The sequence below is a fragment of the Scatophagus argus genome, chromosome 9 (genome assembly GCF_020382885.2).
Source record: "Scatophagus argus isolate fScaArg1 chromosome 9, fScaArg1.pri, whole genome shotgun sequence".
Lineage (NCBI taxonomy): Eukaryota > Metazoa > Chordata > Actinopteri > Scatophagidae > Scatophagus > Scatophagus argus.
In genome coordinates this window covers 16,352,713-16,368,050 of record NC_058501.1, presented here as the reverse complement: position 1 = coordinate 16,368,050, position 15,338 = coordinate 16,352,713, and the positions used below count along the sequence as shown (strand labels likewise).

At 40.4% G+C, this 15,338-nt stretch overlaps 1 protein-coding gene across 1 annotated transcript; it reads left to right on the top strand.

Moving 5' to 3' along the window:
- The first annotated feature begins 2,735 nt into the window (after positions 1 to 2,735).
- Positions 2,736 to 15,296, top strand: leng8 (leukocyte receptor cluster (LRC) member 8). Its single transcript, XM_046398966.1, has 15 exons — positions 2,736 to 3,124; positions 3,800 to 3,932; positions 4,309 to 4,443; positions 4,701 to 4,778; positions 5,101 to 5,530; positions 6,731 to 6,902; positions 7,009 to 7,179; positions 8,345 to 8,590; positions 8,678 to 8,842; positions 8,991 to 9,285; positions 9,474 to 9,575; positions 10,285 to 10,353; positions 10,436 to 10,565; positions 10,673 to 10,880; positions 10,972 to 15,296. Exons 1-15 carry the CDS (start codon positions 3,084 to 3,086, stop codon positions 11,132 to 11,134), a joined length of 2,538 nt encoding a protein of 845 aa, XP_046254922.1. The 5' UTR covers positions 2,736 to 3,083; the 3' UTR covers positions 11,135 to 15,296.
- Positions 15,297 to 15,338: the final 42 nt, after the last annotated feature.

The following is a 15,338-nucleotide window of genomic DNA, read 5'->3' as shown; positions in this document are numbered from 1 at the left end:
ATACTTGTACTTAAGCCTACTTGAGTATTTCCATCTTTATAATTCTGCTTCACTACATCTGGGCAAATTTTGGCCTGTGATGAACTCCAGTACACATTTCTGACTAAATGTTCTAAATGTTTGTGATAAACTGAAAGATTCTCCCACTTCTTAAGATAAATTAAACATTTTTAAACTCTCATTGTCCTGACGCTGGAAACGGGGCTGTTTGTGCTCATGTAAAGTTTACTTCATGTGTGGCTGGTATAGAACAGCATAAACACAAACACGTTATGATCTTAGAGAACACGATGCGCTGCTGTAGATTAAACTACCTTTGCATATAAAGTATAGCATATAAAGTAGTTAAAACAAGCTTGAGCTTAAACATTTAAAGCAGCAAAATGTAACATAATGCAGCAGTTTGATATCAATCCAAAAACATCAGAAAAGGAAACTGCTGAGAGGGACGATTTTACTGCAAGGCCCGCTTTTACTTTTCATACTAGTATTTTGCAGATAATACTTAAAGGATCTGAACATTTCTTCCTCCACTAGGACAATGTTGGTACCTGCAAGTTCATGTGAAAAAGGGTTAAGTGTATGAAGTGTATACATCCAGCTGAAAAGTAAAGGAAGGAAAAATAAGACAGTAGCCTGGATTTAGAAATGCTCAGCTCATAAGTCCTCCCTACTAACAAAAAAGTTTCCAAAAATGTTCTTTTCATTTGGTTTTTCATCTCATTTAGTCAATTAGCATTCAGTTATATACTATATATATATTGCTATATATATATAGTTAGTTGGACTGAATGATAACCAATACAGAATATTTTAAAATATATAAATTAAACACAACTGAAACTAAATTGTTTCATAAAATAGATTATATTTTGGCTGTATTTAGTACCTTTACCTTGTTCCTAACAGGAAACTTACAAGGAAATTACTGACTCATAAAATATTACATTTCCATTGACTAACATAAATTTCAGAATGGCATCACATTAAAATCCCCACATGAGTTTAACAATACTACAGTCTGCTTAAAATACATGCAAGTTTTAAAATGCTAAACATCAACTCCCAAAAGATTGCTTAAATCCCTAAATTCCCAGGAAAAAAAAAGCCTTTGAATCCTTTTTGTGCACATTTTAAAAACTTTAATCAGGCGATGATTATTCTTAATGTTACACCAGTATCTCAAAAATAATTAAGTTCTGAAATTATTGAGAAGGATATGACTTAAAGTTGACTGCAGTTATGATGGAATGCAGTCAGTGAAGTTAACCGTCTAGTATTGCATCACTTAACTGACAACATAATGTTTTTGAAGGGTGTTTGTCTGATGCATAATTAATTCACATAGTTATCCCCACCTTCAGTCACACATGCAACCAATAAGCAACAAAATATGAATTGTGATCAGCAACATGATTGGAGAAGAGACGCTTTTCAAAAGTCCATATTATACAACTTCCTCCCGTGTGTTAAGGAAACAGTAGCATTACCAAATGCCGAGTGCTCACACAATGGTGATGGTTAGTGAGTCACTGTTTGTGAAGTCCTGTCACAAATGCTTCACATATTTGTGTGATGATGTAGCCCACAAAACAACAATACGAAGAAATGATTCATTCAACAGGAAAATGATATCATTCACTGTGAGAAATGGGCTGGAAATTACACTAAACACAATATTTCATTTAATTTGAAAGCTGTGAATTCTTGATTTTGATGTATTTTAGGAAGCCCCTTTAACCCCTTGATCAGGGACTACAGATGAAAATTGTGTTTGGGCGAATTCTGGCATTTTTACCCATGTATTACCATGTGTTTTATTAATTTGTGTTGTGCATTTAGTGTAAACTAAACATCATATAAGGTAATGCCTGAGAAGTAAGAAATTTTGAATATTTGTATGTATTTTTTAAAAGGAAAGTATTTAAATACTTACTTCCTAGCATGTCAATTTTCAAATGTGATACAACACTCTCAGTTTCAAGAAAATAAGTTAGAAATGACAGAAATTTGTTTTAGGCCTATTAGTGTTGAGAAAAAAAACCAAAAACCTGCACCCCATAGAGACTTCCCAAAGTCCTGGATGATTTGGGGGATCAAGTGTGGGAGACACTGACAGGAAATGACTCTCCACTTTACAAACACTCACAAAAGGTCACACAAACACACATCCTGCAGCTGTGAGGGCTTCACGGGAAGATAGGAGGAACACTGTACGTATTCCAATGAACGAGTATGTCTAAGATCCATGAAATGTGGAAAAAACACAAACTTAAACCATACATTATATCACTGAATACATAGAATGATAGCCAGCCCAGCTGTCCCAGCCTCACTAAAATGGTCATAGTGATAAATATTTTCCTCAAATGGTGTCGTGTTGGCAACACATGGACTAAGGACATGAGCTGATGTTGAGATTAATTTTGTTAATTCGGAATTTTAAATATGCAATACTGGTGATTAGAGCTGAGTAAAGTTTCCATCCTACTGAGAGGGACGACAGAGCAAAGTAAAGATGAGTGTGGCGATGGGACCTCCGTTTAGCCTCTCAGGCATACAATGTCTGCCCAATCTTTATGATTGACAGGCTAGTCGGTGAATACGGCTCTGACTTAAACACAATACTAAGTATTTGATTGGTTGAACCTATAAGGGGCGGGACAGGAGGTGGGCAAACAAGGGCGCAAGCTGTGCCTGAGAAGACAAATTCTGGGCAGTAACAGTTCACTCTACAACGTCACTTGACTTGGCCATTTTTAGTTACCTGCCATTTTGTATCTCACAGCCTGGTCAAACGAAGTTGGTCGTTAACGAAGAGGAAAGCGAATATGCTAATGCTCACTTCATTTTTAAATTTGCACCCTTACTCAAAGTATATTAAACTTTGACTTGTTTTGGATAGGTAGCGTTATTCGTGGTCGATTGAGTGCATTTCTTGTAATCAGAGAGTTGGTCGTCCAGTCAGTCTGATCTTGTTTACCGTTAGCTGTAGCAGTAGAGCTAACGCTAACAGCTAGCTTAGCTAGCGAAAAAACTGTTCTAGCGTTGGCTTTCTAACGCTAAGTGTAGTCCTTGGCGAAATGGCGGCCAATACGACACAAGCAACCCCCGCAACTAACTGGTAGGTCGCATTTTCCAGCTACAGAAAACCCCCATACGGCGAACGACACGATGGTGAAATAACTTACAGTTAGGTCATAACGTTAATATATGCTACGGTTAGATGGCTAGCTATAGTCTTGAGTTAATCATAATTATGCTAGCTCAGCTGAGGGTGTAGACAAGTGCTAGCACAGGCCATTTGTTTGGTTGGTCTGTCATAAAGCTAGCTTATCAGCTAGCTATGTAAAGTTGGCGTTCGTCTGACTTTATTTTAGTCGTATGGTGTTATCGACGACGGGATGTCGACAATTGTAACATTACCTTTAAATAGGTAGATGATAGCACCTACTAAGCTATTGCTACATCTGCTAATTAAAATACCACTACAGCCTTTGCATCCACATGCTAACGTCAACATTGGTAACATTATTTGCTTCAGTTTATCCAAGACGATGATTCAGCTGCCAAGTAGGCAGCAGAATACTTTTAAACATATTTGACTGACACTAGAGTACAAACGTTAGCTTAGCCAACCGAACATGTTTTGGAATAAACCGTACACACATTTGTTTGATATCAAGGAGTTATTGCCACTCAATCTCAAGATTCATAAAGCTTATGTGTGTTCTATCGATCACGTTAAAGCATACTAATTCTAAAACAGCCTTGACTCATATTACTGTGTTGGTGACAGGTCCTACGGTGCTGCTGGAGACGGCCAGGTTCATGAAAACCCAGAATGGGAGAAGGCAAGACAAGCACTTGCTTCCATTAACAAGAGTCAGAACTCTGCTAAGACTACACAAGCCACCCGGACCACAGCAGAGGTCTGCTTTGTCTGTTTTTGTTTTTTCTTTTAAACATGGCATTGAAATCTGTTGGAGGTGATCTGATCTGAAAAATCGAAATAATAATAAAAAAAATCAGCCAGATTTAAACTTGACATATTAAAACATTCACATACTGTTTACATAATATAAAAAACAGCATTCCTATTAACAGCAACATGGGATACCCTCAGATTGCTGTGAAATGGCAATGGTTTTTGCATGTAGATGTGTAAGTTGGGGAACTCAGTGTTGGTTTGTGATTAGTTTCACAAATGTTTCTTTACATGTTTACTTGTGTTATTTCTGTTCCTGCGAGATGATTTTCTCTCTGTTTCAGATTAAAATATCGTGGCTGTTGTGTCTTTCATTTCAGACCAGTCAGTTTCAGCCAGCAGTCACTGACTCTGCTGCCATTCAGCAGCAGCAATACTATCCGTGGTACCAGCAAACTCAGCAACATTATCCTGGATACACGTACCCCTATAACTACTACTATCCCATGGGTCCAGTAAGTACAGAAAAGAATTTTGTTCTTATTACTGTTTTGACTTAATAACTATTAAACAAATGTAGTACTCTGTTCAATACTGTTAGCTGCAAGACTTGTGCATCTGTGCTTCCCAAATAACCTCTAATGCTAAGCACCTGGAAGGAGGTTGTACAATGACGCTTCATTACCATTATTGTCTCTTAAGAAAAAGTGCTATATTAATGAAGTTTATTATTGCATTAATAACAACAACACTGGTCTCTCTGGATTTCAAGTATGGAGCTGCATATCCACCAAATCAGTATGCTGTACCCCCAGGCCCTTACTCAGGAACTCCAGCCTCTAATGGACAGGTACATTAGTAGTTTTCCATGGACCCATTATTTATGATACAGGAATAGTCATGGACCTTATTGATGATTTTTTGTTACTGAGCTTTTTGGTTTTAGAAAGCTAGAACTATGAACACTTAACAAAGCAACTGAGTTACTAGACATGACTAATGACCCTCTCAGACCTGTTTAGTTAAGGACATTTAGTAACAGTTCAGCGGTATTTGTGAAATTAATGCTCAGCTTAATGCATTCCAAGCTTTCTTGTTGCTTCTGGTACATTTTTTTTCTTTAAAAGTTTCATTAGAATTCAACAGTCTTTTTCCTTTTTTTCTTTTCATAGCCTCCTCCAGTTCCTGGAATGGAAGACCAGTCCCCCAGCTACCCATCTCAACCCCAGCCCCCTCCCCCTGCTACTCCACAGCCACCCCAGAGCCCAACCACCTCAGAGAACCCCCCTCCCCCTCCACCCCCACCTATTCCTCCCCCACCCAACTCCCAGTACCCCCTTCCTCCATCACCAAATGCTTACAGTGCCAGTAACTCCCTGTCGTACCCACCAGGCGACCCTAGCCAAATGCAAGTTTACAATCATTCCCAGGGAAGGCCCACCTATGGACAGGGATTCCAGGCCCAGAACACCTATCAGCCCTCTCAGAACACTTCCCAACAGCAACAGCAGCCAGCCCAGTATGTACCAGGGCTTGGCAGAGGAGACGCCAACAAAAACAAAAACCAGAAGCAAGGACAGCAACTGTGGCACCGCATGAAACGTAAGATTTGCTCTTTTGTTAGGTAGCTGACACATAGAACGTTTTCTCAACTTAATTACTGCTGAGTTTGTGGTATAGGTATCATAGTCTTCTGATTTAGCTTACAAATGTTATCCCTATTGACCAGTCCCCCAGCCATGGACACCTCTACCGGTGTCCATGGCTGAGGTACCCTTGAGCAAGGTACCTAGCCCCCACTGCTCCCCGGGCGCTGCACGCGGTCGCCCACTGCCCCGGGTTTGCTGTGTGTGTGTGCACATCACTTGGGTGGGTTAAATGCAGAGCACGAATTTCGTTGGAGTGAGTTCCCTCCAATGACAAAATATGTCACTTTCATCTTTCATCTATTGCTGAATCAGACAAAGACAGTAAAACTCAGCAATTATGCGCAGTAATTCAGTTGAGAAAATGTTATACACATAAACTACCTCATAAATTGTTATACTTTCTGCCTTGTACAGGGCTTTTTACTTGTAATCTTTGTTTACTGTGCTTTTATTAGTACTTATTGCATGCCCTTTTATCTTAAGTCTGTGGAAACCACTGGAATTTCCGCTGGGACGAATTTCCCATGGGGATGAATAAAGTATCTATCTATCTATCTATCTCATATGCTTGTTTGAACTATAACTGAATAACCAAGAAAGAAAACATTACTTATGATAAGAAAGTATTTTTATGCACAAGAATATAAAGTGGGAGAAGGTCATCTTGCCCTCTACGTTGGATTGCTGTTGCATATAAAGTAGTGAGCATCTCTGTACCGGGAGCACTCTTACACGGCAATGAAGGATAAGTAGAGACAGGCTTCATTTAGCAACAGTTGTAATGACAAATAATCATTGCTGGTCACTGCTTTTATTACGGACCAATCAGGACATGCCGTCCCTTTATGAAGAGATAAATATGGGAGGGAAGGGGTTGTGAGGTTTAAAAGATGATGCCGGAAGAAACGTGGTGGTTTTATTTTCAGACCATTCATATTCAGGATCTTTATTGTTCAGTCCAAAGACAAAATAGACTAAAGAAGTTAAGTTTCATTCTTCTGCATCTCTGTTTTCTTCCCACAAACATAAAAGTTTAGAGTTCAGAGAACAGAACAGTAGGAGATGGAAATAAGAAATTACAGTGTTAGTTATTAAAACAGCATTACTATCTTTTATTTCTCAATTCTGTTCCTTTTGTATTTTTTCCCTACAGAGGCACCTGGGGCAGCTCCTGTGAAGTTCAATATTCCCAAGAGGCCCTATCAGGTTCAGTGTTCTCCAATTTCCAATCAGACATTCCCTCCAGGGGAGCAGCCCTCAGGAATGAATGCAACTCCTTCCTCCCCAGCTAGTGCCAGTGCGGCACCCAGTGGTGCTCAGACCCGGTGAGAACTGTCTTGTCCCCCCGGTTCTGATTTTTTTTTTTTTTTGTTTTCCTCTGATGAAAAAAGTCTGCAGATAACATGTTGACTTAATATGCTTCCTGTACAGACCCCAGGACTGGCCCCAAGCCATGAAGGAATATGTGCAGCGCTGTTTTACAGCCTGTGAGACAGAGGAGGACAAAGATCGTACAGAGAAGGTGTTGAAGGAAGTTCTTCAGGACCGTTTAAAAGATGGCTCTGCTTACACCATTGACTGGACTCGTGAGCCATTGCCTGAGTGAGTATAGCAGTGGATTAGCGTTTGCCTGGTGTGTTTATACAGTGGAGATCAAAATTAGAGAACAGTCTATAAAAAAAACTTGATTTTTTTTTCTGAAATGTTGTTAATCTTAATAGCTCAAAATATGAAGGAATATTAGCTGTGGGTTTACCACTTTTCTACTAGCATGTTTTACAAAATAAGTAAGGCCCTTCAACAACCTTTATTTTAGTGATCAAAATTAGAGAACAGTAACCAGGGAGATATAAAAGTAGATTACAACCAAAGATTTTTCTGGGTAACAGGTGTCAAAAATTATGATGAAGTGTAGAGGCTCTTGCTTTGAAAGACTTGAGGACATCTGCAGCTGCAGACATCACCGGTTTCTGACACAGCTCTGGTGTTATCTTGGTCCACTCTTTTTGTCTCTTCCACAATTCGGTAATCGTAGTGGGTCTCTTAACCATCATTTTGTCACCACGGATTTTCCAGAGATTTTTCAGTCAGGTTTAGATCAGGACTCTGGGCTGGCCATTTTATTATTTCAGTGTTCTGAGCTTCAAGGAACTGCTTTGCAGTGTTAGTGGGAGCCTTGCCTTGCATGAAAATTGCAGGCTGGCTGGGAGATACTCGCAGGGAAGGTGCCGCATGTTGCCGAAGGAGGTTCTGATAATTTGCATTCACCCTGACATGTAGCTGTGTAAGAGACCCAGCTCCTGCTGAAGAAAACATCCCCCAAAGCATGATGATTCGTCCTCCATCTTTCACTGACTTCTTTATGCACTTGGGGTTCAGTCTTTCCCCAGTTTGATGTCAAACATAATGTTTCCCATCAGTCCCATCAGATTAATGTCATTGTAAAGCTGTAATATTCTAGAAATCGCAGACTTTGAAAGACCGTGCCTTCTATTCCTGTTAGGAATAAGCAATGACCTTGACATTAAGAAAATTGTAGGTTTTTCTGTAAGTTTGATCTTCACTGAATATTTATTGTTGTTTAAGCCTTAAAATGTTCAGTGTTTTGATGTGGTTTCAGTTGGGTGCAGAAGTGAATTCTGGATTTGCAATGAGTGCATTGATCAGTTGATGCATTGCTTTGCTCTAAATAGTTTGACTCTGCTGACTTGTTCATAGTGTTGCCTGCAGGTTGAACACACATTAATTTTTGTTTTATAAATTGTAGTCTAAAGGTCAAGCAGTCTCGATGGGAAGCTGTTCCACCCCAGAGGTCATCAGATGGCACAATTAGCCGTGGTGGAAGCACAGCAGCTGCACCGTCCAGAGGCAGGGTTGGACACAGACTGGGCCATTACAGGAATATATTTTCTCAAAGGAGTCCATCTTCTAGCTCCTCCTGTTCCTCCTCCCGCTCTCCTTCCCCCTCCCACGGCCGACACAGAGACCGCAGCAGCCAAAGGCATAGACGCAGGTAAGACATCATTTCCCCTCCATTTTCTGGTTACTGCAGACATCCAGTGGATTTTTTTTAAAATGTCACACGTCTCTGTGCTCCCAGTGATTCTGGCTCACAGTCAGACAGCAGCATCTCCAGTGACCTCCGACCTCAGCTGTCACGACGGAGCCAGAGAGGAGCACGTGGTCGCGGTAATGACAGGGACAGAGGACGTGGTGGTGCGGAGAGAGGACGTGGAAGAGGAGGAAAAGCCAATAGAGGAAGGCGGTAAGTCAGTTAATGTTAAATCACACTGAACTGTCCCGTCGTTCCATTAATTTTGTCACAGATCACAGGTCTTGAGGAAGTCTCAAATTGAGGAAAAATGTTTGTTTTATTTAGCAACTTATGAATAACCTTTAACTTGTTCTCCCAGAAATTTTGAAGATTCCAGTTCAACTGTTGGAAAGAAGAGGAAAGGTGGCAATGCTGGTATGGATTTCCATGACCCAAACAGAGAAGCCAAGAAGCAGAACAGAGCAGCTCGTTTTCACAAGCAGCTTCGCTCAGAGCCCCTGGTTCTGTCCATCAGTGCCTTGGATTTACCTGATGGAACACAGGAGGGCCTCAGCTGGGAGGATTGCCCCATCGTGGGAACATGCCAGGACATCACCAAGTCCTACCTGAGGCTCACCTGTGCCCCGGACCCATCCACTGTGCGCCCTGTGCATGTAAGTTGTACTCTTCTGTCTGTCTTTTTGTTATATTCTTATTCTGGATTGGCAGTCCAGTTTAGCTTTTTGATCCGGCGGATGTTATTGTCTGAGAAATACTTCATAGATGTGCTTTTAAAGTTGTTTTTGAGTTAATTTTTAAGTGATCCAGACTTAAATCTATTTTGGAACGTTTTTGTACGCAGGTCCTAAGAAAATCTTTGCAGGCTGTGAAAGCTCACTGGAAAACCCACCAGGATTACGTTTATGCCTGTGAACAGATGAAGTCCATACGACAGGATCTCACGGTAAGTTAAAACCCCCGCCAGGGATGTTGTGCTTGTTCCTGTTTGTTTTTGTGTTTGTCAACAGGATAAAAGAAAAAAACTGCCGGCCTGATTTCCATTAACCTTTAATGGAAGCCTGTAGTATGGGCCCAGGAGGAACCCATTAAATTTTGGAGCAGACATGAATCACAGGGCAGCCTCATGAATTGTCATTGAATAGTAAGGTTCGGTATTCACAAAATTCAGCCAGTTGTAGAAATTAAATAACAACTTTTTTTCCTGCAAATTTGGATTTGACTCAAGTCAAAAAGTTCCACTTTTTTGCAGAGCTAGCTGTCCTGCTCTTGCTGTTATTTCAGTCTCAGCATTTGATATATGTAAATGGTACAGAAGTTACACCTGGTCTCACAGATGTGTGTGAAATATTTCCACATAAAATATGCACAGCTGAGATGAGGCCTCTGCTAGGCACAATCACATTTTGACATAATCCCTAAAGGTTTTGTATCCACATCATTGCATCTGTGATAACATATTTGTATACCATAGTAAGTGGGGAGTGTTGGCATTGGTGAAGGTCTGCGCTCCACAACAATCTGGTCTTTGCATTTGCTTCATTTGCCCTGTTGTCTTTATCTTGTTATGATGGTAATGTCTGTCTGAGTCTTTGTTTTTGCCTTTGTTTTTTTTTTTTTTTTGAATGTCTCCATTTTTCCCTGTCATTGTCCAGGTCCAGGGAATTCGTACTGATTTCACGGTGGAAGTGTACGAGTGTCACGCACGCATTGCTCTCGAAAAGGTGAGCCCATTTTGCGTTGTAAGTGTTACATTGGCTCAAAGCAATAAGGGTCCAATGCTTACTTAATACTTATTGTCTTCAGGGAGATCATGAGGAGTTCAACCAGTGCCAGACCCAGTTGAAGGCCCTGTATAAGGACAATCCTTCAGACAACATTGGAGAGTTTACAGCATATAGACTGCTGTATTACATCTTCACTAAAAACTCTGGAGGTGTGCTCACTTTCTTTTCTTCGCTATTCTACGTCACACACACATCCTCCCTCTTTCCACATTTCCTTACAAAGTTTGTAACTTTGACCATTTGTTTTCCCACCCAGATTTGACCACTGAGTTGGTGTACTTGACGCCAGCGCTGCGGGCAGATGAGTGTGTGGCACATGCGCTCGCTCTCCGTGCAGCCTGGGCATTAGGAAACTATCACCGTTTCTTTAAGCTGTACCTGGTAGCCCCGCGCATGGCTTCATATCTCATTGACAAGTTTGTAGAGAGGGAAAGAAAGGTTGCACTTCGGGCCATGGTCAAAACGTAAGTCAAGTGCCAGAAAGGTCGATTTACAAATGTTAGTTCCTTATAAGGTCTGTGCTGATCTCCATTTCTCTGTGTCCTCTGTCCCCAGGTTCAGGCCTGACTTGCCGGTGCAGTATGTGCAGTCCATTCTGGGCTTCTCTTGTTTAGACTCCTGTATGGCCTTTCTTACTGGGCTAGGGGTCACTTTTACACCTTCTGACCCCCAAAAGATAGACTGCAAAACCAGCACGGCCTCTTTGGCTGCCTCCTGATGGGGAGTGGGGGTTTAGCATGATTAAGGGAGATGCTAGGGGACCATTGTGGATCCTTACATATACAATGCACTGCACTTCAGACACCTCAGCCAGTTCAGACAGACTAGATGGCAGATTTACAACTGTTGAAGACCCATATAGAAAGAAAGATACATGCAGACTTCAGATCTAATTCTCTAACACTCAGATAAGAACTGTTTTAAACATGAGGAGTCTGCTCATGCTGTCACTCAAATATTGTAGGGTAGCCTAATACCTAAGATTTCTCACTACATTAATAATGCCAGAAAAGTGAGTGAACAGTTTAGATGTGGGGTTATGTAATCGCAGCACTTACAGGCCAAGAGGACCAGGTCAGGAAGGCATTCACCCTCATGGTTCCTGTTCCTTTACATCTCCAACCGATGTCAAAGCTAACAGTGTTCTGTCATGTTTTTTCCTTCCTCAAGTCAGCAGCTCCAAGACCTGAAGTTTCAAGCCTTGTCAAGCAAAAGGGAAATACAGACAACTGGTATTCAAGTCATTCTTCCAGCGATCTCCTGTCTGAATTCGAGCCCACAGAATCTAGTCGGCTTTACATTTTCTTAAAGACTGTGAGTCAACAAGGAGAGAAGATGCCAGCAGTTTGGCTGAAAGAAGTGGTGGTTTGTATGTTCTGCCCTGCATCTGGTTTCCTCAAGGTATCTACAGTAAGCTGTTTGTCCTGTTCCTTCTCCCCAGTTCTATGGCCCGTATAAAGCAATTGACTGAAGTCTTGTTCCTTGTTTAATTAAGGAGTATGCATTCGCTGGTCACAGTCATGAAATGGTTGACCAGCTCTGGGAGAAAGTCTCAATCCCATGAGCATGGACTTTGTATGTGATAAAGGATAGAGCCTAGCTTTCTTCATCAAGATGATCTCCTCACTCCTATATGCCCTCCAAGCCGACCTCCATCTCCCAAATCAAAGCAGCAAGAGGAAGAGAGGGAATCTGCTTCCACCATCCTCGGGTAGAAGTTCTGCCAACCCCTGGAACCCAGTACATCCCGATCAACACAGCAGTGTGCAGTGATCAAATCTGTTTTCCATCCTCATCTTAACCTCAGCTGTTCTTCGGAAGAAAAGCAGGCCTGCTAAGCTGCAATCATCAAATACAGCTGCAGGGCAATACAACATTGAGCATCTGTGAGAAATCTGCTTCTTCAAGAGGGAATAACAAGTGGTTTGTATACTACATTTGGCACTAGTGTTTGCAAGGCTGGTAAGCGAAAGGGACTTCTCTGGAAGAGGGTGGATGATGTCAAAGCAGAGATGTTGCATCACATTTCCCGTGAGTTAAATTTGTCATGTCTTACGGTTTTTGGACAGCAGTATTGGTGTTTATCTGGACAACAGGAAAAAAAAAGAATTATGGAGGTGAAAAACAGCTTTTCATGAAAACTTCCAGGTTGATATCGAATATGTGAATTAAATATAACAAATTTGATGACATCCTAAAATGGTAAATATGTAGTCGGTAAGATACCCAAAATTTTACTGCACAGATACACACTGCTGTCTAAATGTCTTTGGTAAAGTATTTAAATCAAAGCATTTTAAAACTGGCCGTACATTTATAAAGAGGGAGTGACCAGTGCTTTTGTATCCATTTTTCAGTAGTTACGATAAAACTTTGTAGAATTAAAGCTGCTGTTGTAGCCTCATTCAAGTCTACAGAAATTAACAACCCAAAATCAAAAGGCAGTGGAGTTGCAGGGAGTCCTCTCAGATGTGATTTTGGTCTGTTTATCTCCAGGAGGTCTGTGCTTTTCAGGACTAAGATTAATATTGATGGTGGTGCACAGTCTTATGTGATAATTGGGAAAAATATTTATTCTAAAATATGAAATTCTAGTGGTTAGATTGCAAAGATGTCGGGAAGTGTGTCCCTAACCAATGCAACCTTTAACTACACATCTTAGAATGATTGTGCTGAAATTTGTTGACGCTGTCCCTCTTAACTTTTTTAAAAACAGTATTTAAGATTGTGGTGTACTTGACCACAACTCAAGTAGATGCAGTCTCGCTGTACAATCAGTGTGTTTACTTGTCTACACAGTATATTTTTGTAAATATTGTATGATATTATTGTGCTTTCTTTTCAATTAGTACATAGTGGAGTTTTTTTTCACACACGGGTAAGTGTGATGTTTTTGTTTTTTTTCTTTTGGTTTGTTTTTTCTGGATTTTGCAAAACTCTTCTTACACCGTATATGTGAATGTGTAAACGTAAATGCAGACAGGCCTGGGTTGGGATGTCTCTAATGTCTTCATCGTCATATATCATTGCAGTGAATGTAATGGTGGGGTTGATTGCCAGTGATAGGATAAACCTGACTGGTAAATTTCAGGCAAAACCGCATTTGTGTCACTTGCCTGTTATATGGCAGTTTTGTGTCAAACAAAGCTGGTATATACTCGGTGACGAATGGGGCCACCATTTCCAAACCCACAAATTGTTTTGCTGCCCACTAAAAGAAATATTTCCATCAAGTTGACAAAATGCTCTTGTAAACCTGGATTTGTTCTCCAAACTGTTCATTTTTTTCAGAAAATGTTTTGTAATGACTATGATCTCAACATGTCTTCTTTCTTCCCCCTTCATTTACCTGATCCCCTGTCCTCTTTGCTATTCCCTCCCCTGACTCCCCAAACCTTTCTCTCACACACCACCAGACTTCCCATTCTTCAGCTCGTAGAACTGCTGCATTTGCAGGAGCACACGGAGTGATAAGTGGGCGAACCTCCTCCAGACGCCAGCCAGAGAGGGTGAATTGTGAGAAATCCAAGTCTCTCTTGGTTTGACCCACTGAAGTTGAAGCCATACAGCTGATAAAATACATGGGAGCCTCACATAATGAAATATGGAAAATGTTGATCTGCTGCTAATGAGATTTGCTGCTTACCAAAATATTTAAAAAGTCTTTATGTGCAACATGATACCTGTTTAGTTTAAAAGGAAAAAAAAAACATGTTTAATGATTGACAGTCGCCATCTACTGTGGTTTTCTGTTTGTCCAGATGCATTCATATTTTTGTAAAACACTAAAGTTGTTTAATGGTAAAGTTTGACATTTAGTTTATTCCCCCTTTACACTCTTATTTATTAATTGTTCAGAATCATTTGGCTTATTTTTGCTGGCAGACCCGACGGACTTGATTGAGTCAGCTGCAGTAGAACCTGGTTTTAAAAGTTTAGTCCCGCATCTAAAAATGTGTCTGAACATACAGAACATGTTCCTATCCTCAAAATTCACCTACATTTATTAACACTTTATATTTTTTTTAGTATGCAGTCTTCTTTAGGCAAAGTTTTCTTATTTAACAAGTGCTGATGTGTGCTCCCATGCTAAGGAATTAAGGTTTTGGTTTCTTCACGTGATGAGGTTGACATGGTTGTTTGCTGCCCTTGGTTTGTGTAAATGGAAGATTTTTTTTATTATTATTATTTTTAAACACCTGGTTAAAGTATGTACATCTGGTGTCTCAGGTTTCCAGCACTGAAACAGGATGTTTGCTGTTATCTTTTTATTTTTATTTTTTTTTTTTAAGTAGACAATTTCACCCCAGAAAACTAACAATACACATTTTCATTTTGGATACTTGTTTATTTCTCTTCGATGCCTGAGTTATATTTTCAGTATTTGTTTGCTCCCATTTTACTGTGTACCTCCATCAGTCCTTGTAAATTCTTTCTTGATATTTGACACTGGATCAGCTCCCACGTCCCTCACTCAAGCTGTGTTTGTTTCCTGCCATTTCTCTTTAACTCGTCTTCATTTTCTGTTCTCACTTTCCTTTTCTCCCCCTGCATGCTGTCCTCTCCTCTCTTTCCTCCTCTCGTCCCACAAATCTAACCAGTATTTTTTTCTATTCTCAGTCTTAGCCCCCCCCTTTTATGTTCACTATGTTTGTGACCGTTTGCCATGTGCAACTAGTCACTCCAAGTAGTAAGTATTTTGTCTGCAGTGCTTTAATAGTTTTATGTTGCAGCTCACTAACAACTGAAGCTGAAGGTTTATCTGCAATGCCTCCTTCCTATCCTCGTACCTCTACAGACCTGACATGATAAACTGCCATTTTGTAAATTGTGTAGATATTTTGAAAAAAAAATCTAATAAAATTCAAGTATAAAGGGCATACAGTGTTGTCGTTATTAAATCATAAATATCGAAAGTATTG